This window comes from Bactrocera neohumeralis, chromosome 4 (genome assembly GCF_024586455.1).
Source record: "Bactrocera neohumeralis isolate Rockhampton chromosome 4, APGP_CSIRO_Bneo_wtdbg2-racon-allhic-juicebox.fasta_v2, whole genome shotgun sequence".
Classification (NCBI taxonomy): domain Eukaryota; kingdom Metazoa; phylum Arthropoda; class Insecta; order Diptera; family Tephritidae; genus Bactrocera; species Bactrocera neohumeralis.
This window is the reverse complement of record NC_065921.1, coordinates 63,862,219-63,887,232: the sequence shown is the minus strand read 5'-3', so window position 1 is coordinate 63,887,232 and position 25,014 is coordinate 63,862,219. Positions and strand designations below refer to the sequence as shown.

The window sequence follows — 25,014 nt, the reverse complement described above, 5'->3', positions numbered from 1 at the left end:
TTTTTTTAGGGTATTTCCAAGGAAATTTCATGATGGGAGTGAAAAACAAGAATAGTTAAAAAAGCACCCTAATGTACATATGTGTGTATGAATGTATCTAGCGGCAACATTGTACCCAATATTAGAAATTATTAATTAAAAAAAATAAAACAAAAATAAACGAAAAGTATTGTGCCAAGCAAAAGCAACCACAATAACACATTCAAGTCAAAGCGTAAAAACATAAGCTTTAAAATAATTAAAAATAAGAACAATAGCAAACAGCACCAGCCAAAAATAATTTCGTGTAAGATAAGCCAAACAACAACAATTGCCAGCTTGGGCTGAGCGCTGAGAGGGAACTACACAAAAAAATCAGCGTTAAATCGCAAACAGCTACAACAACACAAGTCTTAATGCATTTATTATAAATCCAAATTGAATTTTAAGCACGAAAATAAATGTTAACCAACAAAAAACCGTGTAATTGCCACGCTGGAGGGCAAAACCAAAGCAGAACTCACAAAAACAAATTTCCACTGCGCTCCTCTCCTCAAGAAGAGTCAGCGGAGAGAAGATTTGATGGCGGCATGATTTGATTCTACTTGTTTCGGTTTTGTTTATTTTCAACTATTTATTTTTTCATTAGCACTTTTCGGCAGTTGTTCACGCTGTCTGCCGCCAAACACTCACACACAAGCGCACTCACACACTTCCAAAACGCGGAGGCAAAGATCACGCGCAGCATCCCAACGCACACAACAACCAAAACAAGAGAAAAACCAAAAAAGCAAAATACACCAATAAAAACCAGCATCAAGCATGTAGGTAAAGAAGCAGCAAGTGATGAGCGTCGAAGCAACAGCATGACGTCGCCGCTGAGTGACGCGTCGCTGTGCGCGCCCCCACAACGCTGCTGACGTACGCGAGCGCGCTCAAGCGATCGATCGATCGTCTCCTACGCTGGCTGCGCTGCCAATCAATATGCTGTAGAAATTACTTGCATGTGTGTGAGTGTGACTACTCTCCCTCGAAGCCGCTTGACCACAATGACTAAGTAGCCACTGTGGCCGGTAGCTGCAGCGAAGAATCAGTGAAAGACTGGATTTGGGGTTTTTGACTGACGTAATTGGCAATGTGTGCTACTACGCGTTGGAATAATTTCTTCTTGTGCGGATGCTGTTTGACGGATTGCTTCTCATTAAACGCTGGTTTCATTTGAAATAATGTTAGGGCCATTGGCTTAGAAAAAATTTCTTTTGTTTATATAATAATTGTAAAATTTGGTTGAATTAAGCTTTGTGTTGTTTTTTGTGCTCAACTCGAAAATTTCAGTTGTATTACAAATTTTGATCATATTTTGCAATGTTTTTAATTTATATCGTTAACTTAGCTCAAATTTTTTAAAGTGTCTCTACAAAAGTCTGAAAATTTATAGAGATCTTGAAAATATGTGATTTTTAGAATATGCACTACTATGCGGTTGATTGTTTTTGCCTTCTTTATTCCTTATATGAGTAAAAATACTAAGAAAACAGTAAAACTTAGTAATTTTCTACCAATGTACCATTTTTTTTAAACCCAAAACATAATGAATTTTAGTAATCTATCATATTTTAAACCAAACGTATAATAAATTCCAATTTCTTAGTAATATTTTTACGTAATGTGTAAGTGTTAACTACAGAATAGCAAATTAAAAAAAAAATCACATCCTGCGACTTTGCTAAAATATTTTCTTTCGCAAAAAACTATCTTACTATTGTGTTCCTAGAAGTTTAAATCGAATTAACAGTCACTTGGGTCTCATAATTCAAATATAAAGTAAAATAAAGCGCAGCTTTTAGAACAATTTGTCGTTCTCTGTTCTTCAACGAGTGATCTTGACTAAAAGTGATCATACAGCAGTGCTTTGAGTAACCTATTTCGGGTACAAGCAGCAGGTGCATGGGTTTTAGTCTTCAAAAATATTTTTTTTTAAGTAGACCTGGTTGTATTTTGCGCTTTAAACTGTGTTCCTTACTTGGAATGGTCTTGCTGATCAACTTTGTATACATTTGTTAAGTAAAACAATAAACACTTCAGAATCTTTTGGTGATCGTTATGGGGCTGGATCTTCAAAAAGAGTTATGTGTTAATTACTTCTTGTCTTGAAACGCTAGTTTACGACCTTTACGGGCGGAGTTCGCTAACAAAACTTTTTGTGTTTGGTGCCTTAGAAGTGTGATCTTCACTAAGAAGAATTCTTTCAGATAGAAGTTGTTATTACTTTGAGGGAAACTGTTGGATAAAAATCAGCAGTATTTTCTTTTCGGCATTATTACAATAAATCACTACTAGTGATCTTGTGAGATTCTTACATTCTTGTAAGCCGAAACCTTTGTGTTAATATCTTGCAAGTGCTAAGTTTTTATTACAAGTCATGCTTATTAAGTATATTTATTGCAAATGCTGCTTAACTGCTCCTCGGTTGCTTAACGATCGCTTTTGAATGAAGACAATTAAATGAGGCGTTTATAATTATTCATTACCGTTAGGCGTCGCTCATGTGAGTATATGTGCTAACATATGTACACACATACAAACATACACATTTATATTGAAGTATGTATGACTAACGCGCGCCTCCACTACTATTTTAATTAGTGGCTCATAAAACAACAACTACAACAAAAAAACGAATTAAAAGCCACAGCAATTAAGAGTAAGTGCGACGATAACACACTTAGAAATTGAAAGCATAACGAATAATAATGCCTTTTATTACGACAAACGCTTGTAAACGCAAACGCCGGCAAAAGTGAAAATAAAAATGCGATAAGCGAAGTTGGACGCAAAGCTTTGCGACGGAAAAAGAAAAGAAAAGTCACTTAAAAGTCTTTAAAGAAAAGAAAACTTCAAATGAGATGTCGGGTTTTTGCATTTAATTTGCTAAAAACTGTTTAGCGGTTCAAGTTCGTAAAGAGCACAACAACAACAACGATACTAGTTTTCCTGCTTTGCCTTAACTGACTTTGCTGACTTTGAAACACCAGACACACACACAGAGACATACAGACACAGCTGCATTAACATCTCCCGCGTCGACTTTCGACACATACACACCCGCCCCCCACGCAAACACACACAAATACGAAGATACTGTCTCGTAGTTAGGAGCGCATTCTGGCATTTGCCAGCTTTGAGGGTCAGCAGTAATTCACACATTTTTACGAGCGTTTTGCTTACCTTGCCATTTGTAGCGATTTGTTGTAATCACATTGCGCTTGTGGTTGTTGTATGTGGCACTACAACTGTTTGTTCCTCTGAAGAAATTTTCTCTTTAACAAAAAGATAGAACTTTTGGAAGAAATTGTAAAAAAGTATTTTAAAAACAAGAAAAATCATTGCATTCATAGAGTTTGGTATTATAGCTTCGATACCCTTAACAAATAACAAAGTTTTCCGAATAAGCACTTTATTCCGATGGTTCAGTTTTTACGACAGCTTTATGCTATAGTGTTCCGATCCAAACAATTTCTTCGGAGATTGCATTTTTGGCTTAGAAAATAATCTGTGCCAAATTTCGGTAAAATATATCATCAAAAGGAAAAAGCTGTCCATAAAAGAACTTGATTGTGATAGGTTAGTTTGTATGGCAGTTTTATGCTATAGTGTTCCGATACCATTTGTTCCAACAAATGAGCAGTTCCTTGGCATGAAAAAGACGGTTTGCAAAAGTTCAGATTGATATCTCAAAAACTGAAAGTCTAGTTTGCACAAATACAGACATACGGATAGGCATGCGGAAAGGGCTAAATCCACTCAGCACGTCACTCTGATCATTTAGTTATGTTTTATAGGGCATCTGACGTTTTCTATTGAGTGTTACAAACATCAAGTTAAACTTAGTGTATCCTGTTCAGATTGTAAAAACTAAAATCATAATAGCTTTGAAAGAAACTTGCTTATTTGCATCTTCTAAAAATATGAAGTTCAATAGTAGTGATCTTGCTACAGAAAAGTAAATTTTGTAACCGATTTTGTATTTTATATTTCAATTTTATTTATAGCTAGTTTTACCAACAGATATATTTTTCTTCGTAATTGTATATATAAATACTAGGCAAATGTAATGTCATCCTAAATGTGGGCAATACTTTATTTTATATTTTTTGAAATGCTCTAAAAAGTGGTAACAGGAAAAGAGAGGCTAAAAAAAAAAAATTGTATTATTTTAAGTGTGTTCTATATATTTAGCTATTCATATATTGATTTCTAAAACCGCTTTTTTCAAAATTGCTATATTCTGCCAGCTCTCCACCAAGTATAAAATATAAACGGGTATACATATATGTATGTATGTATATCTACGTTCAATACGTATGCTGTGTGCTCATACAAAATATTTTTTGCTTTCTTTCTAAGCAATTAACATTGTTGTACTAAAAATTTCAACCTTCCGACATACTTAGAAGCATTAGCTGCTTTTTGCAGATTTATTTTCTTTGTTCGAAGCTAATATATAAAAGTTGTTAGCATATAAGGGTGTTGAGAACATGCAAAAAACTGATTTTAATTTTTCAACCTCAGTTTTCAATCAAAAGTTAGAAGTTGAGGCTACCTGAACTGTGAGAAACGGTTAATTCTTTGAAATGCTGTCACACATATTTTTGATTATCATGCTACTGAGAGAAATTGGTCAATATAAAGAGAACAAAAACGTTTTTCTAAACTTGAAAAATTAAACGGAAAAGTTTAATTTGTAATTGTTTGAAAGCTTAAAAAATTCGTGTGCTGCTCTCTTTCTTCAATCATAATTGCGAATCTTGTAGTCAAAATCATTTTAAAGTTCTTTTTGTGGACAGAAGAAGTATGAATAGCAAATATACTAGTTACTTGTGGTAATTATAAATAACCTCATAGATTTCTGTGGGCTTATATCAAGGTAAAAGTCCACTATTAGTTACTATTCCTACTCTAGAAATAGAATTATCAACACTTCAATTGGAAATCCCCAACCCCAAATAAAAGATCTAAAACATTTTCGCTGAATAATGTTACTATCACAAGCCAAGTGATTACTAAAACACATATTGAAAGAGAAAATTTGTATTGCTTTCCACGACGACAAGTTAAAGAGAGCGCAGGCAACATACTCATACTTTAAGTTTATAGGTGTAAATATGTAGGTGTGTACTACCAAATATTGATTACTAAATTATGTGATCAAAAAGCGTTCACTCATTTCGTAATCGGGTTTTTCGATCAACTCACTCGTACACCTTTAATGAAATAGCGTGCAAATATATAGAAGAGACGAAGGTGTGTGGTTAAATGTAGGTAATTTGGGGCATTAATTGTAGAGCGATAGTTGTGGGTGACGAAACGAACACACATGCTGCTAATGAAGCGCGCGTCTTTGATTAGATAAAGAACAACATTTGAGCGGCGAAAACAAAAATAAAAAGTCATTGTAATAAAAATGTGAAAGGTAAAAAGGTAAAAAATAGAGTGAAAGGATCAAATTAAAAAAAAAAACGTAAATATAAAAATTCAAAAGCTTAAAACAACAATTAAGTCGCTTAACGGCACATGCCGATCACATAATACCATTCATAATTGTCTGCAAGACTTCAAATTCATTTACCAATAATTTCAACTCATTCACATGCCGCAAGTGAATACCTCTATCTGTCAATGTCACGACGCGGCAACCGCGCTCCTCTGCATTTTTTTGGGGGTACTTTGTATGCACAATACACAACGGCTTTTATATGACTTTAATGATAATTAAAACATGACTATTTCTTTTTTGTTATTGTTATTATTATCATTGTAGTTAGAAAGCAAAAAAATGTGCCGAACATGCTGATAATTTAATTAGAGCGGGCTAGTGGAGCAATTTAAGTGAATTGTGGTGTAAGAATAATGGAATTAATCAAAGTTAGGGAACGTAATTATATTTTTTATTGCAGAGACTCAAGGTCTGCTTTTTATTTGTTTACGAACATGCTCACTCAGAGACTTAGACAGAGACTGTTGTATCCCGACTAAGGATCTGTAAATAGCAAGTCATTTCATAATGCGTACCTCTTCTGTGTGAAATTAGTCGATACTATTTCGCGCTTTTTAAAATCTAAAATTGTCTGCTCTTTTAGAATAATATTTTTGAGCTTGAGCTCCACAGTGAATGTTACTAAAAAGTAATGATAAATGATCCACAAAGGGCGGTGGCTATTTCTTCATTTGTAAAGATACTGTTCGCCAAAACTTTTCTTGAATTGCCTGATAATTTTTAGCAACTTTATTCACAGATTTGAGCTGTAGTCATATTTAATAAACTACATATTAGACTTGTAATTTGAGGTTATTTATGTAAAAGGATCTAACATGGGTATTTAGATATCTTACTTACTGCCCGAAAGTAAGCTTCGAACAATGCGCTCTTTTTACTTAACCTTATTCCGTAAGCACTTCGAAGATTAGACACTAAGCTATGATTAATATTAAGCGGTTATATCAGAAGCGAGAGTTTATATATATACATTTTGCTGAAGACTGGTTTTATTTGAACTATGACATGTTACTAGAGGTCTTGACTTTTTATAAGATATTAGTAAATATCACTCTTGGGATTAGAAAATTAAACGAAAAATCAGTTTCTAGATATAGAATAGATATCATTAGGGCGTTGCTGAAAATTAAAAGTTATGTTTAGAGAATGGTGGGAGAGAGATTATGTTCCAAGAACTGTGGTCGCTTCATTTTTGTTATGGAAATTTAGTTTAGATTAGGTTAGGTTAAGAGGTCGATCCTAACAGGGATCTCACTTGGTCAGTTTAGAACCCCGGTCTGTTGTGGTATCGAAAAAATTTCCTTTATACTGGATCACAAAATCACCTTACAAATCAACAAAGCGCTTTCAGCCTATCACAAATTTGTTGCGACGTCTAATATCAGTTTCGGCTATGTCTTCTGGTTTGCCCACATATTTACAAGGGATTTAGGTACATATATATTTATATGTATAGATATAATATTTCAATACTTTGAACGAGTTTTAGATTAATTAAAACAATTTAGTTCATTTATTAAATAAATATTGTCAATCTACTTTTATCGTACACATATAAGTATTAGTCATCTGTGGCACACTATGACTTTCTTAGACATACAAAAAGTCATATACCACTTAGTTATGAACTGCCATTCCCGTCTACTACCATCTCTGACACTGCCGTATTTGGCTCCACGCGATCGACAACTTCAGCTTCTTGTCTAGTTTTCCAGCATTCAGTCATAGCTTTTCTTGACAGCAGAGTGTCTTCCGCTATAACATGCGGCATCTCACCTGCGTTTACTCAAATACCGGTGTACATGTGTCTAAATATTTTATGTGACACTTTTATGGCAACGCTTCGTTTTGTACATGCGCTGGCCGTTACCAGTTTTTCTACTAAAATTGTGATTTCATTTGACATTATGTCATTTATAATCAAATGCCAAACAAAGGAAAATATATAAGAATGACCAAAGCTGGTGTGAACGTTTATTGACTTAAGCGGTTTGCTGAAAAATGCGCTCACACTCACTCCCAATCCGGTATTACGTATGTATGTGCGTTACGTATGCATTTTTGTGCTGAGCGTGCTCTCTCTCACAATCTTGCGCTCTCTGTCAATATATGACTTCATTTGAAACAGTTACTTATAGTCGCATAGGCTTAAGATTAGATCACGTTGTTGCATGTTTTTATCGCCACGATACACTCTTCATGGACAGCTCGTGACACCATCGCGCTCAGCGGTCTGTCGTGTTATTTTGGTGTGCTCAGCTGTTTGGGTGCTGCGCACAAATCTTGATTAATGACTGAAGTTGTACGATTTTTTTACAAACAAATTTCTACATCACGTTATTTACTTATTTTACAGTCTGTATTTTCCATATCGTATGCAAACAAAGCACTTTTGACGCAACAAGCGTGTGGGCGCTACCTAAAAGTATCCATAAAAATACACGAAAAATATAAAAGAAATGAAAAATTTAAAATATAAAATCAAATAAATAAATTAATGCGTTTTCGCTCTTCTTCGCTTCATTCTAGAGAACCTATCCGCCAACTCTCAGCCAATTTTGGCAGCCACGGATAAATAATGTTTTAACCATATTTGGCGTGACTCACTTGCGTGTCGTGTTTAAAACTATTAATTAGCCTTTAGAAAAATATATTTTGTATGCTCTTCAGCTGACTTGAATGCGCGAAACGTGATAAAAATGCGCCTACACAGTGTACCTTGTGTCCTTCAGGTTTTCAAGTTCAAGCGGCGGGTTTTGAACTTGATTTTTAGTAGAGATTTTTAGAGTTTGTGAAAAAATTAAAAACTATTTCAGAACATTTGCACTAAAGTATAAATATAAAATTATATTCATAATAATTATTGAATTCTAAATGAAAAAAAAATATTTGAATTATCATTTATATTATTAGAAAATCGCAAGAAACAGGAAAAGCTAAAAATTTTAATTATTATTGAAATTCGGTCGAAAATCTTCGCTAATTTATAACGAGAAAAAATTCTTGCAAAAAACTAAAGAAATAAAAATATAAAAATACAAAAATTAATAAATAAAAAAAATTTAATAAATAAAAAAAGTTAATAAATAAAAAAATTTAATAAAAAAATTTTAGGTTTAAAGATACATTTGAAGCACTTAAAAAAATAACTTTATGCCGTTAAAAAATTAAAAAGGCACAAAAGGTAAGAGTTTTATAAAAAAATAAATAAATAATAATAAAAAAATATTTAAAAAAATAATTTTAATTTATTAATTTTTTGTGTTTAGCGACACTGATACCAGCTCCGTATCACGTTTCCAGCAGTTGTCAATTATTTACGAAAAATCTCGAAACCCAGTCACCGTTATGTCGTCATTTCGTCGCACTCGCATGCGATCATTCCAGCAGCCATCCATCAGCGCGCGATATTTTGTGCAAGTGTGTGTGTGTGTGACGTTAGCTTAACAGCTGAAATATGCTGCTGTGTCTTCCTTCATTTGCTGACATCTGACTATTAGCAGCCGTCTCCATCCCCGCTAACTTTTTCTGCCCGCTTAGATATGTACATATGTATGTGTTTTTTCTCTCTACTTAGCATTTTGCCTTATTCTTCTTCTTTATTTAGCCGCATTGACTTGTTGATTACTCTTTGTCATTTCGCTGAACAAATAGTAATTTTCGTACGCCCACACACCCGCCGCCCGCTGCTAGCTAGGTCGAGTAAATGATATCAGTCACTTTGTTAGTTCGAGTTTTAATGCAATATTATTGGGGGAAAACCAACAACACAAAAGCAGTAAAACCGATTTTTAATGCCAACAACAACAACGGTAGCAAAATAAATGAAGCGATCAATGCTGACGGCCACAGTAAAGCAATTCGAGCTGAGATGATTGAAATAATAAGGAAAACCATAAATACAATTTTTCAAAAAATTTAAAAATTCAAAATGTTAACATTTTGCAATCCTTTTAAAATTAAATTTAAAAATTTTCAAAATTTTTCTTCAAAAATTAAAAAAAAAAAACTATAAATTCCTAAATTTTTCTTCAAACTATTAAAAATTTTAATTTAAAAAAATTTTCTTCAAACTTTTAAAAAAATTTTAACTTAAAAAGTTTTTCTTTAAAAATTGTATTATTTTACAATTTTGAAACACTTCATTGTTAAAATTGAAAAAATTCAAGTTTAATTTTTTCATTTTATATTTTTTTAATTTTCAATTTATTATTTTTCGAATCTTTAAAAATTTAACATTTTATAATTTTTTCTTAAAAAATTTTAATTATTCACATTTTTCAAAAATTTTAATATTAAAATTAAAAAATTATAAATTTTTAATTTGTTGTTTTTTTTTATTTTTAAAACTTTTCAATCAAATTTAAAATTTTTTTCAAATTTTAATTTTCATATTTTTCAAACACTTAAAATGAAGGAAATACAATTTTTTTTTTAATTTTTAGAATTTCTCAGTCTTTTAAATTGCTTGAAATTTTCAAATGACTACTTTTCAAACTTCTTCAAAAATTTTAATTTTAAGATTTTTATTGTTACATTTTATAAGGTTTAAATCATTATCAAATTATTTATTTTAAATTTAATAAAATTTATCAGAAGAAAATTGTATAAATTTAATTTAATTTAAAAGTTATGAGTTATCTTATTATCATAAATTTCTGATTTGCGTCAATTAATTTTTTCCGTTGTCAAATTCATATTCCCGAATATTTTCAAATAATTTAAATTCAATTATTTTTTTTTTATAATTTATTACTATTTATTTTCTTTCAAACGCTATTAAATGCGTTCCAAGCAATATAGTTTATGAGCGAACAGCTGCAGTTTTCGCGTTGACGGCCAAATTTACGGATTATTGTTTGTTGTTATTTCTATTTCACACGTGTGTATGTATGTGCGTTTTTAAGTATAATCGTTTGGTTTTATTATTTTCGCTGAAGTTTTTATATATACCCTGAACAGGACAAATAAAACTTGCCACTCTTGTTCTTGTTCTTGTTTTTTTGAGTTTAGACTTTCCTGCTTTCCGCAGCTTTAACAAATTTCGTTTCACTTTTATATTAATTATAATAAAATAAAAAAATATTCAAATATTTGGAAATGTGTATAGTGGAGTAAATAGTTTGGGTGCAGGTTTACTTATAAATTTCTGATTATCTTGGCTTGGCGCTGCCATTTATATAAGATAAGATAACGGTATATTGTGGGTACAATACATGGTTATATTTACTAGTACATATGTAAATATCTACAGTAGTTGTCTATAGAGTTCGATTTTTTTAATTCCCCTAATCGTTAAGTCCCTGAGTGCGCATTTTGTACTGTTATACAAACATGCCGGCATAACTGCTGAACATATATATGTACATATGTATTTGTTTTTGCCAGGGTGTGTATTATTGCTAGATAAAGAGTTCAGTTTAGCACCGTCGAGTTATCGATTATGGACATTTAATATGAATGAGAAAAAAATTGTTGACGATAAGTGCAAAATGCGGGCAATTGTGCTTGAAAAAGATGTTGTTAGTATGTGAAAATAAGTAAAATATGCTGCAAAAACATTTATATAAATTTATAAAAAAGTCAGAAACTAAAAAACTTGAAACTTGAAAATAGGATTTAACAAGAAGTGAGACTGTTTTTTTTATAAAAATATAAAAAATTGTTATAAAAACATTATAAAAATATTTTTTTGTAAAATACAATTTTATATAACTAAAAATATTTAAAAAAAAATTTAAGATATTAATTAATAATATTTTTTTTATAAAGCAAATTTAAAAATATTAAATTATAGAGAAAAATATTAAAAAGATATTTTTCAATCATATAATAAATCTATCTTTTCTATTAAAATAAATTAAAAAAATATTAAATTATTCTATAAAAAATATTCAACATCTTTTTTTTTTTTGAGGAAAATTTTAAATAAATTTATTTTAACTATTTAATTTGTTATTTAATAGAGAAAAATTGTATTTTTAGAAAAATATTGTTTATTTAATTTCAAAACCAAATGTAAATTATTTTTTTTTAATAATTACTCTGCATTTATTAGAAACAATATTTTATTATAGCAAATTTTGCATATCATCTACTATAATTATCCATTTTATGCTTAGTTTTACCAAAGATTTTTATAAACTTTTTGTATGTATTTGTCGATTTTCAGTCTAATAATTTCATGCATATGCGTGTATGTGTGAGCGTGTGTGAAAATGTTTCCGATTTTTCGCACTGACCTCAGCAACTCGTCAGCAAATGCCAAGCAAACTTCTGTGGTAAGTCATTTTTGCAACAATTTACTTTCAACCCTCGCCTACATCCCAACAAAAACATACTAGCAGGATCTAAATCCTTACCCAAATGAAAAACAACAACAAATATTTGCTTTGAATTGCTAAAAAATGCGTGCATATGTATGCGTATATGTTTGATTTCTCACATAGATTTCGTTTGTGTGGAGAGAAATGTGCTTCTAGAAATGCTTCATAATGCTATCAATGTAGATCATTTAGCAAATGGCATGGGTGGCCATGTACTGCAAAAGAAACCAAAAAAAAAAAAAAAACATGTACACTGCTTGCGGCAAGCGGGCTATTGCTGGCGACATATCTCAAACAACTATCTGTATTAGTGAATAAAATCGAAATATTTTTAGTACTTGTATTTTTGTGTGCTTTCTTTGTATTTGTTGGTGCTTGTGCTGTGATGGATAAAATGCATATATACCTTAGTTTTAAATAGGTCTAGCATAATTAGATTTTAAGAAATAAATACTAAGCTTATAACTTATGTACGCAAAAAGCTTAAAAAATAAATATTTATTTGCTAATAGTGCTAAGAAAGCTCTTTAGCATACTGTATAAAACAAAAATAAGCCAGAACATTTTAGGTATCAAAAAAATGTTTTTTTTTACCTCAATATGCTACAAAATTAAAACTAGAAGCTTTGATTGGCTTTCATCGCAAGCTTTCCCTAATTATTTTAAAATTAAAATTTTCAAAATTAATAAAAAAAGAAACAACTTTTTTTTTAATTACAGGGTTGCTAAACATATAAAAAAACTGTTTAATGTTTTATTGAGCTTTCAAAGCTTTTGACAAATATTCACTAATTAATTTTTTATTTTCAAATTTAAATTTTCAAAACAAAAAAGCATTTTGAAATCTTTATTGAGTTTTATTAAAAGCTGCTGAAAAGCTTTACGCCTTTATTGAGGCGTTATTGGGCTTTTATCCGAACCCGCAAGCGTAAATTGTTTAGTAATCAAGTTTAAAGATAATTTTATAATTAAATTATTGTAATTTGTATATGTATACAACCACAAGCTTCATTAAAAATTCCTAAAAAGTGCTTACATATAAAAATGTTTGACAGAGATATTTTCGGAATTTGATCCGAAACCTTATATTAACTACTATTATAAAATTTTCATTAAATATTAAAGCAATCGTGCAAATTTCTTTTAAAAACATTACTCCGTAAACTCCGAAAGAAAAATGTAACTCTGAAACTTACAAGTTACATGTTTTGCTTTAACTAATGAAGTAATTCTTACAATTTCATTTAAAAAATTTACTCCGAAAACTCCGAAAATTGAATTTTATTTCAAATGCTTTAAATATAAGAAATTTACACTTAATGATTCTTACTATGCCGACCCATAAGTAGCAAAGCCAATAGACATTTTAAAGAAAACATTTAATAAGGTGCATATGTAGCAAGTAAACATAGATAAACGTTTATAAATATATATTTTTCTAATGACACTTAGTTGTATTTAAATGCTGATTTTGTATGGCTACCGATCACATGTGTAATTTTATATATCTATTCTTTTATTTCATTTCAGATATTGTAAAAACAGCGTGTGTATGCTCAAACTTGCTTTATATCACTCACAAACATTTGCATATTAAATATTAGCAAAAGAAAAAACTAAACTCGAAAGCTAAACAAATAAACACAAAGTCCACTCATAAAAACCAATACCAATCTTAAAAGTGCTAACTACTGCTCTATAAGTATACCCGCAAAAAAGACTCCTTCTCCAAGCTACCCGCAAAATTATCTAAAATATCTTCATATTTTCACTAAGTTAGTGCCCGCAAAAATATTTTGAAACTTGTGAAGCTTGTAAATTTGGCGTGAAAGCTCTCCGAACAAAAGCTTTAAGTGAAAAAAGTGCAAAGGTAATAAACGGAGCAATAGTGTGCAGCTGCAAAGGAGCTTGAAAACAAAGCTTGAAAGAAAGCCCGTAATTTTGAGCTTTGAAACCAATTTGTCAACCGCTTCCCCTTTTACCCAGGCTTTTACCCACACATTTATATACAAAACGCTAAATCTATATATTTATATAGCAAGAAAGCAAATTAAAACGAAAAAGTGAATTTATTTTTAATACCAAAGCTTCTACTGTTACCAAGCGTGTGCAAATTTTTAAATTGGTTTCGATAATTTATTGTTGTGCGCCCCAAAAAAGCTGCTGCAGTAAAATATTTAAATTACATAGTTGCAAGACTTAAACGAGTAGTACTCTTGCGTTACTGTTTTACGTAGCTTACGCATCTGGCAGCGAGCTTTCAGGAAAGCTCCAAAAATAGGGCGTAAAGCAACGAAAGGAGCTTGCTGGAATAAACTATCCGAAAACACTGAAACCAACAAATAATTTTGAACTTCTAGTCAACGACTAAACCGCGTTGCCATAACAACGAACCGCGATTCGGACAAACGTGCGCTGAAAAGTTCCAACATTCAGTTAACCACGCCGTAAACGTCAAACATATTTCGCATAATTCGTAAAACTCAAATTTACAATTTTTTAAAACCGGAGTTTTTCAAAAAAATTCATACGAGTATAACTGACAAGAGACCGCAAAAAGTATTCTCTTGTTAAATTATACAAACAAAAAAATTAAGAAAGAAATCAACAACGAAGTCAGCAAAGGAAAAACAAAATCGGTTGCAGATTAGTGAAAGCTCTCGTGTAAAAGCGGCAAAAGCACAACAGTGCCCCGAAGGAAGCTACAAAATATTCGCATTAATAACAGCTCATAGAGAGAAGAATTTGTGGTCACATAATAATCAAAAAAAGTCTCGAAGACTATTACGCGTAAATTTCAAAAGCTCCTTGTACAACTACCAAGTGCAGGCACATGTGAAGTGGTGCAAGCGGCTATAAAACAAAAAATAAAGAAAAATCAGAAACTCCCCTACCCGTGTTTGAACCCGTAACCAAACAACTGTGAAAATTGATAAAAATCAATTAATTTTACCAATAAACCCCCAATTCAAGTAACTCTTTGTGAACACTCTCATAAAAACAACAACTATAATAACAAAATGGCAGCTGTCGTCCATGTGAATAGCCTGTTGAATGGCAAAGATTCACGCTGGCTCCAATTGGAGGTGTGCCGTGAATTTCAGAGGAATAAATGCTCCCGCCAAGATACCGAATGCAAATTCGCTCATCCGCCCGCCAATGTCGAGGTACAGAATGGAAAGGTGACCGCTTGCTATGACAGCATTAAGGTTAGTAGAATTTCGTGTGCTTTCATGAACGAAAACAAAATTATTATTTAGTATTTAGTAACGTCTTGAGCACGCTCTTGCTTTAAACTCAAGTAAGAGACGGGAGTGAGCGCAAGAGCGCGCTTCAAGTTTAGTATTAAGCTTTGAATTAATAATTTAAGCCTTTGTGTAGTAATATTTTCTGATAAGTAATGTTAAGCTTGTGAGCTTTAAAAGCTTTCATCTGCTTTCATCCATTAATATATATTTTTAGCTGCATATTCTTTTCGCTCGCAACTCTTATATTTTGTATTTGAACGTCAATTTTGTATGCACTAAGATTGTATTTAATATATAATATATATTTTAATATATGATTGCTGCCTCAATGCCCTGCTTCTGTCAACCAACTTATGAAAGCTACATAAAAGCTTAGCAGCCTAGCTTTTGCAGAGCTTTATATAGTATGTAAGCTTCTTAAACTCGTACTTATAAATGACTATATATTTGTCTGCTTATGCTTGTGATAAAAATTCCCAAAAAGCTTAATTGTCCTATAGCGCGTACATAATTAGCTTAGAGCTTTCGAGTCAAACTTCTGTATATTATATTTTGATGACCTTGTTTGTTTATAGCAAATAGCTTTTTAATGCTTAATCGGTTTTTGAGATCAGTAAGAATTTTTTAAAAGATCAGCTCTAAAGCCCTACTTAACTTAAAAAAGATAAACATTTTTTTTTAGTTAAAGTTATGTTAATATAGTTAGTTGTCATATTAGAGTGCAGCGAAAATTAAAAGGTTTGTTTTTCAACTGTACGAAACGTCTTTAAAACTTTCCGAGCTTTACACAATTTTTAATAATATAGAAATAGCAAATAAAGACAACAAAATATTTCTGTAAACCACAATTCACGACGCACTAAATATTTTCAAAAATGAATTGACTCTTAATGAAAGCTTCACTTGAAACCTTTCAAGCTTTGACGACTTTATAAGAGCTTTTTTTAATTCCATAAGAACTATAATTGCTTAAAATTTTTATTTTCAATGCAATTTTCTTACAAATTTATTAAACAAAAAAGATAAGCAACCGGAGTTTCCCTTCTGTCCCAATACTTAGCCACAAAAAAGGCTTTGAGCCATTCAGCAATTTTCCACATAAACGCCTTGGCTTTGTGCAAGAGGAATCTTGTCCTAAACAGCTTGGCTGCCTTTCACAAGCCGGAAGTATGGTAAAAGCTTATAAAAAAGTCAACAAGATGATGCTTTTTTACGCTACAAAGCAGCAGCCCGGCAATAACGAAAGTGGTAGCAAAAAGCGGCTAGCAGAAAATAAAGTGAAGAGATCAGATCTCGACTAAAGTGAGATGCGCTCCCTCCATTCGCGTCATTGCTAAGTCCCTTCAAAGTTAAATAAAAAGTGGAATATGCTTTAACGAATGGAAAGTGAAGAGCTTAAATAGGCTAGCTCGATAATTTCGATTACTGAATTAAGAATTATAAAATTTATACAACTCCCAAAATGTATTTATAGTCTTCCGATCCAAAATATGAACAATTAATTTTTTTTTGTATCTTGCTATTTGTTTTAGAGTTTAGAAACACATATTGAAATTTTCGGGTAAGTTAATACCGAAAACTTTGCTGACTGCTATAAATTTTCTTACAAACTCCTAAAATATCTCCGAATTACATATATGAATATTGAAAGAATATAGCTATTTAAGAGAAAGCGAGTTTAATTTTCGATATTGTATTCCAGCCTATGGGTGTTTGGATTTTAGTCCGAGATGCTAGTCAAAGCTACCAATTACTTTCCTAAAAACTTCTACGTGTCATAACCAAATATTGTATCATTCAACTGTCAGTAAAGAGCAAACTCCGAAAAATTTTTTTGTGGAAGCATAAATATGAAACTACATGTATGTCTTTGAATTGAGTAAGAACTTTTTTGTTATGTTGCATCAAAAAGACTATAAAGAAATGTATAATATTAATATACATAATATGAAATAAAGTGTAAAAGTATTATGGATCGAATTTAACTCTAAAATGATCAGGGCCTTAAGCTATGCACTTGGAATCTGAAGTAAATATTCGAAAATTTCATTCGAGCCTATGGACTTTCTGAATTTGCTCCGTTATAGTATTTGTAGTATTGAAATTTCGGAATACGCGAAATATTTTTTAGCTACTAAAATTTTTATTCTCGAGACATGTCATATCCGAATATTACATAATTTAACTGACAGTAAATAAGAAACTGCGAAAATATTTCCGAACTACTCTGTGAATAATTTTTTATGAAATTATATGCCTTTCAATTGAGTTAGAAATCTTATATGTATTTCGATATCTAAAAAATATTGAAAATAATATATAAGATTATTTAAAGTTTAGGAGAATCTATTGAAATTTAACTCCGAAACATACTCTCATTCGTATTGAAGATAACTTTAGCTATTTTTTGATAGCTGATTGTAAAATCCAGCTACGTCCGGAAAATACTTCGAAATTTTAATTTACTCTGAAATTTTAATTCGAATTGTTAATTTTATACGACATTTTAATTTACTCCGAAAAATAAATAGTTTACTCCGAAATTTATATTTACTTCGGAAAATCTATTTGCTACGAAATTTTAATTTAGTTTGAAATTTTTAGTTTATGCGAGGTTTTAATTTACACAAAAAAATTAATTTTCTCCGAAATCTGAAAATTTTCCGAAATTTTTATTTACTCCGAATTTTAACTTTACATCAAAAAATGAATTTTCGCCGAATTTTTAATTTTACACTCAAGTTTTAATTTATTTCGAAATTCATGGGACCCGCATTTTATGAATTCGCTCAAAATGGCTAATTGTATTTGTATAACACCTTCAACTTCGTAGAACTTCGTAAATTGTTAGCTAAACATTTTCTACTTTCTATAGGGCCTTATAAGGATGGTAGAAATTAATACACGCTCTCTACCATTCTACTCAAAGATACAATTGCCACAGCACTCGCTCATTCAGACTCGTGCCTTTTCATGTCCATATACGCTGAATTAAACGCAGACATTCATTGCCCACAAATTAATTGTATTATCCTATTAATTAACTATTCAGTAAGCGTTTTCATACGACTCGTGTTTTTTATGTAAACACGAGGTGCACACATTCGCCAACTAACAGTGGTATAAGCTCAGTCGTCCTGTGGCGCTTGTGTAAATACAAATGTGAGTGTGTGTGTGTGTATATGCTTGTAGGTGCACTTGGCACTCTTAAGCTAAGTTATTCTTTTTCTGCACTCTATGTTCACATTCTTTAACCAACCTACCCTTGTTCTCCGCTCCGCTCGCTCTCCTTCTGTCTCGTATACTCGGTTTTTGTGTCATTACACGAATTACCTGAATACCTAGCCCTCCATTACACTTTTCATTTACACACTTTCATTTCGTTTATTTGCGTCATAAGTGGCCCCAAAGTGGCTGGCCGAGTGGTCTACTAGGCATGCCTGCGTTCTGGTGGTACCCGTATTATACTCATGTTCAATGCAACACTGAACCTACGTGTATCCATATTTATTTACATTTTTTAACACTATTCGCTAGTGATTAAATACTGTGCGAAATAAAAGAGAATAAAGGCGGGATATGGCTCAAAGTGGCTCAAAATGTATAATATCGCACGATATTGGGTTAAAGTACTATTTAAAATAATCTAACCTAATCTAACTATTTTGCTCATTCATATTTATTCTCAAAATTCAATCTATTTTCAACTCATTTTAACATTAAGCGCTTAGGTTGAAGTTGAAACTTAAGAGACTTAAGTCTGGCTCAAAAAGGCTCAAAATAAAATATGAGATAGTTGCGTGATTTTCAATGCTATATTTGACAGCTTTGAAATCGTTTATATTAAAAATACCAAAATGGAAAATGATTTTAGGAATTTTTCTTCAAACTATTTTCCAAATTATGCCGGTGAAATTGGCTCAAAATTGATCAATATGCATATCAATATAAGTAATAGGTTATTTTTTGATTTTGTATCTAAAGTTATAGACTTTATAGACTAGTTCTGGAATTTTTTAATCAAGTTATAGTTATTCAAAATTATTTTAACGGCTATTAGCAGACTAATAGCTCAGCAATTTCATTATATATATTTATCTGTTTACATTAAGTAAATAGTATGACATTGTCGCACTCACTCATTTTGAGTATGCATTTTCTTATGTATTTACCGCTTAATTGTACATAATTCACAAGCACCATCATTTGACGCATTTTTTCCACACAGCGCAATCTCAATTTTTAATGTGCTCTACTTTTCCACATGAATATTTTATAGGCTCATGGCTCAAAGTGGCTCAAGGTGGCTCAATATTTATTTAGGCACAATTATATGCGGTGAAAGCAAATTATTTGAGTAAATCCACGAGTTTGCAGCGTAAAAGCTAGAAATTTGTATATATGAATGTTTACTGTGCCTTTACGATTAACTTTAAACTCTAAGTATCTTTTGCTAATCTTCTAGCTCAAAGCGGCTCAAAGGCTCGTTGTTCTTTAATTATTTCAGAAACTTTCGATTTCCAATATCAATCTTAAGAAAATAATGTGCAATAATCTTATTGTACCCACCAAAGTAACTTTGATATCCGCGGAGTTCATCTGCCAAGCGTTCGAGAGCTCCAAATATCCCAGAGCTCTAAGTAATTCGAAATTTATTTTCAAGCTTTTCTTGTTTGAAATATTTACAAAAATTAGTTTATAAAAACTTAACGTTGAACATCTTAATGAGAGAAGCTTAACAAAATGCTGTTTGATGATTCTGCTAACATAAAACATCAAACGATTTGTTAAATGGATAGGAAAGTAAACTTGAAGTCTGTTAAAAAATGATAAATACTCGTACATAGTGCATGAGAATTGAAGAGACATTTACAAATAAACGAATATACATACATATATATGAAAATCAATGTGTCTTTTGAGTGAAATTAAATACACACTCTAATTGGTATGAATATGCAGTCACCTCAAAATCGCTCAAAGTGGCTCAATATGATTTTAATTATTAACAATTTGAACAAAAGTTTTTTTTCATGAAAGCCTATGCTTTGAAGTGTATAAAATTGACAGACAGGTAAGAATTTCTCGTTGAAATTATTCAAAATTCAATATCAATATTAAATATTCTTTTTATATTTATTCAAACAAAAGTGCTTTCACGTGCAAAATTATGTTTATGAGAATATAAAATTTGTACGGAAGCTCTGAATTGTTACTCAAATTATTCAGAATTTTACGCAAAAATCAGGAAAGGTAGCTCAAATGACTCAAAGCTGCTCAATATGCTTTTGACGATCAGCAATTTCAGCGAAAGTACTGTTTCATGAAAGCCTATGATATAAAATTGCTAAGAAGAGATGAATTATTGATGACATTACATAGAATTCCGCGATAAAATCAAGAAATATAGCTCAATACGGCTCAATACGGCTCAATACGGCTCAAAGTGACCCAACATACTTTTAATTTTTAACTATTTAAACAAAGGTGCTCCCTTGTGACAGCCTATGCTTGAAAGTTTATAATAAAATTGTTGGGGAATCTATGAAGTCTTGCCGAAATTATTCAGAAGCTTGCGTAAAAATAGAAAATGATGACTCAAATCGACTCAAAGTGGCTCAATATGCTTTTAATCCTTAACAATTTGATCACAAGTTCTTTTATGTGAATCTTCTTCGAATTGCTAGGGAGGTCAGAAATAATTGCCGAAATTATTCAGGATTTCGCGCAAAAACCAAGAATTATAGCTCAAAACGGCTCAAAGTGACCCAACGTACTTATAATTTTTAACAATTTGAACAAAAGTGCTGCATGGCGATAGCATATTTTTAGAAAAGCATAAAATTGTTAGGAAAGTTCAAAGTTGTTGCTGAAATTATTGAGGATTTTCCGTAAATATCAAGAAGTGTAGCTTAAAGTGGCTCAAAATGCTTTTAACATTTACTAATTTCATCGAAAGTACTTTTATGCGAAGATATACATATGCTTGGATCAGGAATTAATTGTCTCGAGACCTTATACGTAAAATACGAAAGCTTATAGTAAACTGAAATCACTTTGCCAGCATTTCACACCTGTGTGTAAACCAACTTCTGCAATGAAAATTTCACTCGAACAAAGTAACCGCTGAAATTATTGTAGTAAAAATTTTACATTTGTTCCGGGTTTTTTCACAGACAGCAACAATTTTCAGTTTTCTAATAATTTTAATTGCATAAATCGTCGAATATAGACAAAAAAATTATTATACCGTCTCGAAGAAAATACAAACATCTGGTGCATGCGCGTGTGGATTGCAGTTAAAGAAGCATAACCGGACAGACATTATCAATTTCCCAGGCCATTTAATATTACGTTGACATTGGTGCTAGTGAAGGATTATTATTATTGTCAAAGATGAATAGTGGACGAGAAGGAGAAGATGGGGCTCCTGCTGCTGCTCCCGTAACAAAAGGAGGCGCGTCAGCCACTGCATTTAGTCCGATGGTGGCGTTTGTTGCCGTTATTCTATATGTGATGAATTTCGTTTGGGTGTCATGGCGTCGCTCTAGTAAAGATGGCGCCGCTTAAGTTCAGCATAATGCTGCCAACGTCAACGCCAAAGCCAACGTCAGCGCCAATATCAACGTCTTTGCCAGTCTCAACGCAATGCAATCGCCAACGTCATGATTCTGAATAAATATATATATGTATGTTTGTGGGTGTGTACTAATTGGAGACTGCTTGGCGTGGTCATTGGTTCCGGCCGGCTTAATTTAGTTTTTAGTACAAATTGTTTGAGTGTATTGGTGTGAGAGGCTGTCGTAATGTCGATGCTTTCGATAATTTTGTTCCTTTTTTTGTGAAATAATTGTATGTTGCCATTTTCATATGTTGTTTCATATGTATGTGTATATATGTATATATATTTTAGCATCGATTTCGTGTGTCTACAAAACACTCTTTACATTGTCGATTATGTAAAATACTTCTATGTATATGAATGTATATGTTTGTGTGTGTTTGTGACGTCAAAATTCTGACAGTGTGCATGCATTTGTAATTAAAAATTTTAAGTAATATTTTTTATAAAAATCACGTGACTTTGCTTTTGGAAATTGAAAAAAATTATATTCAAGTTCTGCTGTTTTCAGTGAGAAGAGTTTTTACTTTGCGTTTAAGCTAAATCGATAGAGACTGAAGTCAGCGAAAAAATAAAAGTTGCTACAAAAATTATAATTTTTAGAAATACAACAAAAGACAAACGTTATTTTTTAAACTTTATCGGCATATTCATCAAGGGACTTCACACAAGCTATCAACGGATAGTTTTTTTATATTACCATTTGTAACATTAAAATCTTTTATTATTTACCAAAATTTCTAAAATAAGTGGCAACCTCATAATATATTTTTTTTTAATTTTCTTACATTATTTGTATTCGTTCTTTTTGGGCATTTAAATTATTTTATTTTTCCATTATTTTCGAATTAGGTGGCAACTCTGTACTATATTTTTTTTTATTTACTAATTTTTCTTACATTATCATTTGCAAACCTTTTTTGTGCGCATTTGTATTCTTTTAATATTTTACAATGTTTTCTAGTTTGGTGGCAACTCTACATATAATAAATATTTTTTATAATTTTTCTTTCATTACCATTTGTAAACAATAGGGGTATTCTCTTGCTCTTGCAAGATTGCAGATTGCAAAATAATATACCGAAATATACAAGAGTACGAGAGCACCCATTGCAGAATCTAGTGATATATGAATGGCTAATTCGGTTAATTTGTAGTGAATGACTATTAAGCATGGCTATTGTGAATTGGCGCACCTTCTGCATACATTTTTAAGAAAAAAACTGTAACAAATATTTAAAATTTAAATAGCAATAATAAATTCCATTTAAAACTTATCTTCCTCAACAATTTAACGACGTAATATGTCTTTATGTAAAATGGCAACTACAACAGGGTTGCAATTATATTTTTGCGTGACATTGCACGCAAATATACATACATAGGTTTTGGTCTGACATATTTTACAGCCCTTGCAAATATTTTTCTGCGTGTGTTTGTTGTTGTGCCGTTGTAAATCTGCAATTCTTGCACCGTGCACCGGGTTTTGCAAGAGCAAGAGAATACCCCTAATATTTGTGTGCATATAGTTTCTATTCCAATATTTTGAAATTTTTTCAAATAAGGTGGCAACCCCATATTGTGATGATTAAATTAATTTAGATTTTCTAGTCATTTTGTTTGTTTGAATACAGAAAAAAACAAATTGTTTTACTTTTTCTTGAAGAAGATATATCGTGTGGATTGCATTTGAGGAATCAACGCACATATAAAAGCCATCTCTAAACATCTGCAATTTTCCGGGTCACTTAAATTTAATCATCCATTGTTTCGGTTGAAGAATTTTTAATATTGAAAAGCAATGAGAAGCTACAGGCAAGGAGATGAGGGTGCCGCACCTCCCGATCCTATTCCTGTGGCACCAAAAAGTAGTGGGCCAGCCTTAAATTCACACACTGCATTTACTCCGATGTTGGCGTTTGTGGCTGCTATTCTCTATGTTTTGAACTTCGTTTGGGTGTCATGGCGTCGATCAACTAAAGATGGCACGGCTTAAGTCCAGCACAATGCTGTGACAGCAGTGGGAAAGGGCTGTCGGATGTGTTTTTTGTGAAGAAAATTTAGTTTCAATTTTATATGTTAATTCATATGTATGTGTAAATACTAAATGTGTATATATGTATATCTTAGCATCGCTTTCGTGTGTCGGCTATATAAATATTTTTGGTTGTTTACGCATATATGTACATATGTATGTATATTTGTGTGAATTTGTGTCATCCAAATTTCAGCCCCTAAAATAAATTCGTAAGTTATATTTTTTATAAAACGACATGGCTTTTATTTTTGAGAAATCTGAAAAATTCGAAAAAAACAAAAAAAAAAAAACAATCAGATATTTCCAAGGTATGCTGTTTTAAAGTTAGCTGTTAGAAATAGTTAATCTTTACTTTTTTATGCTATTTATTAAAGCAAATTGGTTCAGCGGAGTGCCATCAACGTTGCAAAAATTAAAATAAAAATTATTAATTTCGTTTGTACCGAAGCCATAACACTCTTCACAAATACCAAAGGTTCCTTACAGAACTTGATGGAGCCGTTATTAACAATTTCTTTGGAGATTGCAGCGTTGTTTTGGCTAATAATGCCTAATTTCTTAAAGGTGTCTCTTCAAATAAATCAGTTTTCCATACAAACACTTGATTCCGATCTTTCAGTTTGTATGACAGCTATATGCTATAGTCATCCAATATCGGGGGTTTCAACAAATGAGTAGCTTCTTGACTACAAAATGACATGTGCATCAGAATTTTATCTCCAAAACTGCGGAATTATTTTGCGTATATGCAGACAGATGGACCGACAAAGCCATAACCTTTGGTTTTTGTTTTTGCTAAAATACACTGTCGTTTGCAAATATTGCAACATTTGCATTGTTTTTATTCATATTAAATATTATATTTTTTATTAATTTATTTTACGATTTGTTGTGGGTGGCAACCTTTGGTTTATTTGCATCAATATTTAAAAATTAAAGTTTCCTGCAAGCCGCTGTTACCGCATTTTAATTTTATAGTTTTTTGTATCAGGTGGCAACGCTATATATATCTTTTTTATGAAAGTGGCATGGACACATATTACTAATTTTGTTATCGTTAAGATTTAAATTATTTACGTGTGGCAACCATTGGTCTCCATACATAAAAAATTTTAAACTGGACCTCAATAAGGAAGTGTTATATGCAGAGATGCAAAATATATATTTATATATAATTCTACTCTATGTTTTACCACCCATAATAATAACAGCTTTTTAAGACAGTTCTTCAGGCAAGTAATTCC

At 31.5% G+C, this 25,014-nt stretch overlaps 1 protein-coding gene across 1 annotated transcript in view; it reads left to right on the top strand.

Annotated features, from left to right (window-relative positions):
• Positions 1-25,014, top strand: part of LOC126756229 (mucin-19) — a 535,736-nt gene that overhangs the window by 302,474 nt on the left and 208,248 nt on the right. The window contains 1 exon segment of the mRNA XM_050469149.1: positions 13,393-15,071. Within this exon segment, the coding sequence (XP_050325106.1) occupies positions 14,883-15,071 (189 nt within the window). The 5' untranslated portion in view covers positions 13,393-14,882.